Source organism: Egretta garzetta, unplaced genomic scaffold, assembly GCF_000687185.1.
Source record: "Egretta garzetta isolate BGI_Z169 unplaced genomic scaffold, ASM68718v1 scaffold1262, whole genome shotgun sequence".
Taxonomy (NCBI): Eukaryota; Metazoa; Chordata; class Aves; order Pelecaniformes; family Ardeidae; genus Egretta; species Egretta garzetta.
In genome coordinates, this window is record NW_009258821.1 from 5,802 (window position 1) to 6,475 (window position 674).

The following is a 674-nucleotide window of genomic DNA, read 5'->3' on the forward strand; positions in this document are numbered from 1 at the left end:
CGGCCCCGCCGCGGCGTTGCGTTCGCGGGCTTTTCGCGGCGAGGCAGGGATTAAACGTCGGCTTTTCGCGGCCGGGTGGAAAGAGGGAGATGGGGATGATTACGGCCGGGGAGAACCCGGGGCGGCGGCTTTGGGAATGGGCAAGGTTACGGCTCGAGGTGGCTTGGCCAGAGAAATTCCGGGTGCCACCCGCGGTAATGGCGTGGCGATGTCGCTGATGCCGATTTCCTTCTGTTTCGCAGTCAGCAGGAGGGAGAAAATGAAAGCAGGCTGCAGCATTGTGGATAAGCCAGAAGGAGGAGGAGGTAAGGAAGTCTAAAGGCTGAGTTGTTCAGCTGTTACGAATTCTTTTCCCAGGATAAAGGAGCTCAGGCGGGATTAATTCCACCTCTCCTAAAAGCTCTCGTACGTGGGCAAAAGCCGCGTGCGAGTGAGGATCGATCAGGCGTCTGCTGTCGATGGGTTGAGTTTTCAAGAGCAGCGGCTTTAATATGCAAATAAACCTTCCTGGAGCTGTTTTATTTGTAAGGATTTGGGATCTCGAAGGTGGATTCCCTCCGGTCTGGTACAGCTCATGCCTGGGTTTTGTCTCCGTCGCAGCTTGTGATGGTGGGGTGGGTGGTGGTGGAGGGTGATGTGACTTCTTCCATGCTGCCGGAGCCTGAAATTGTAGC

General features: G+C 55.9%; 1 protein-coding gene across 1 annotated transcript in view; it reads left to right on the top strand.

Moving 5' to 3' along the window:
* Window positions 1-236: 236 nt before the first annotated feature.
* The window catches only part of ETV3 (ETS variant transcription factor 3), a gene marked incomplete at its 3' end in the record, with an annotated part of 7,405 nt that continues 6,967 nt past the window's right edge, over window positions 237-674 (top strand). The window contains exon 1 of the mRNA XM_009649666.2: window positions 237-305. Coding sequence (XP_009647961.2) covers window positions 260-305 — 46 coding nt within the window. The remainder of the gene's footprint in view (window positions 306-674) is intronic.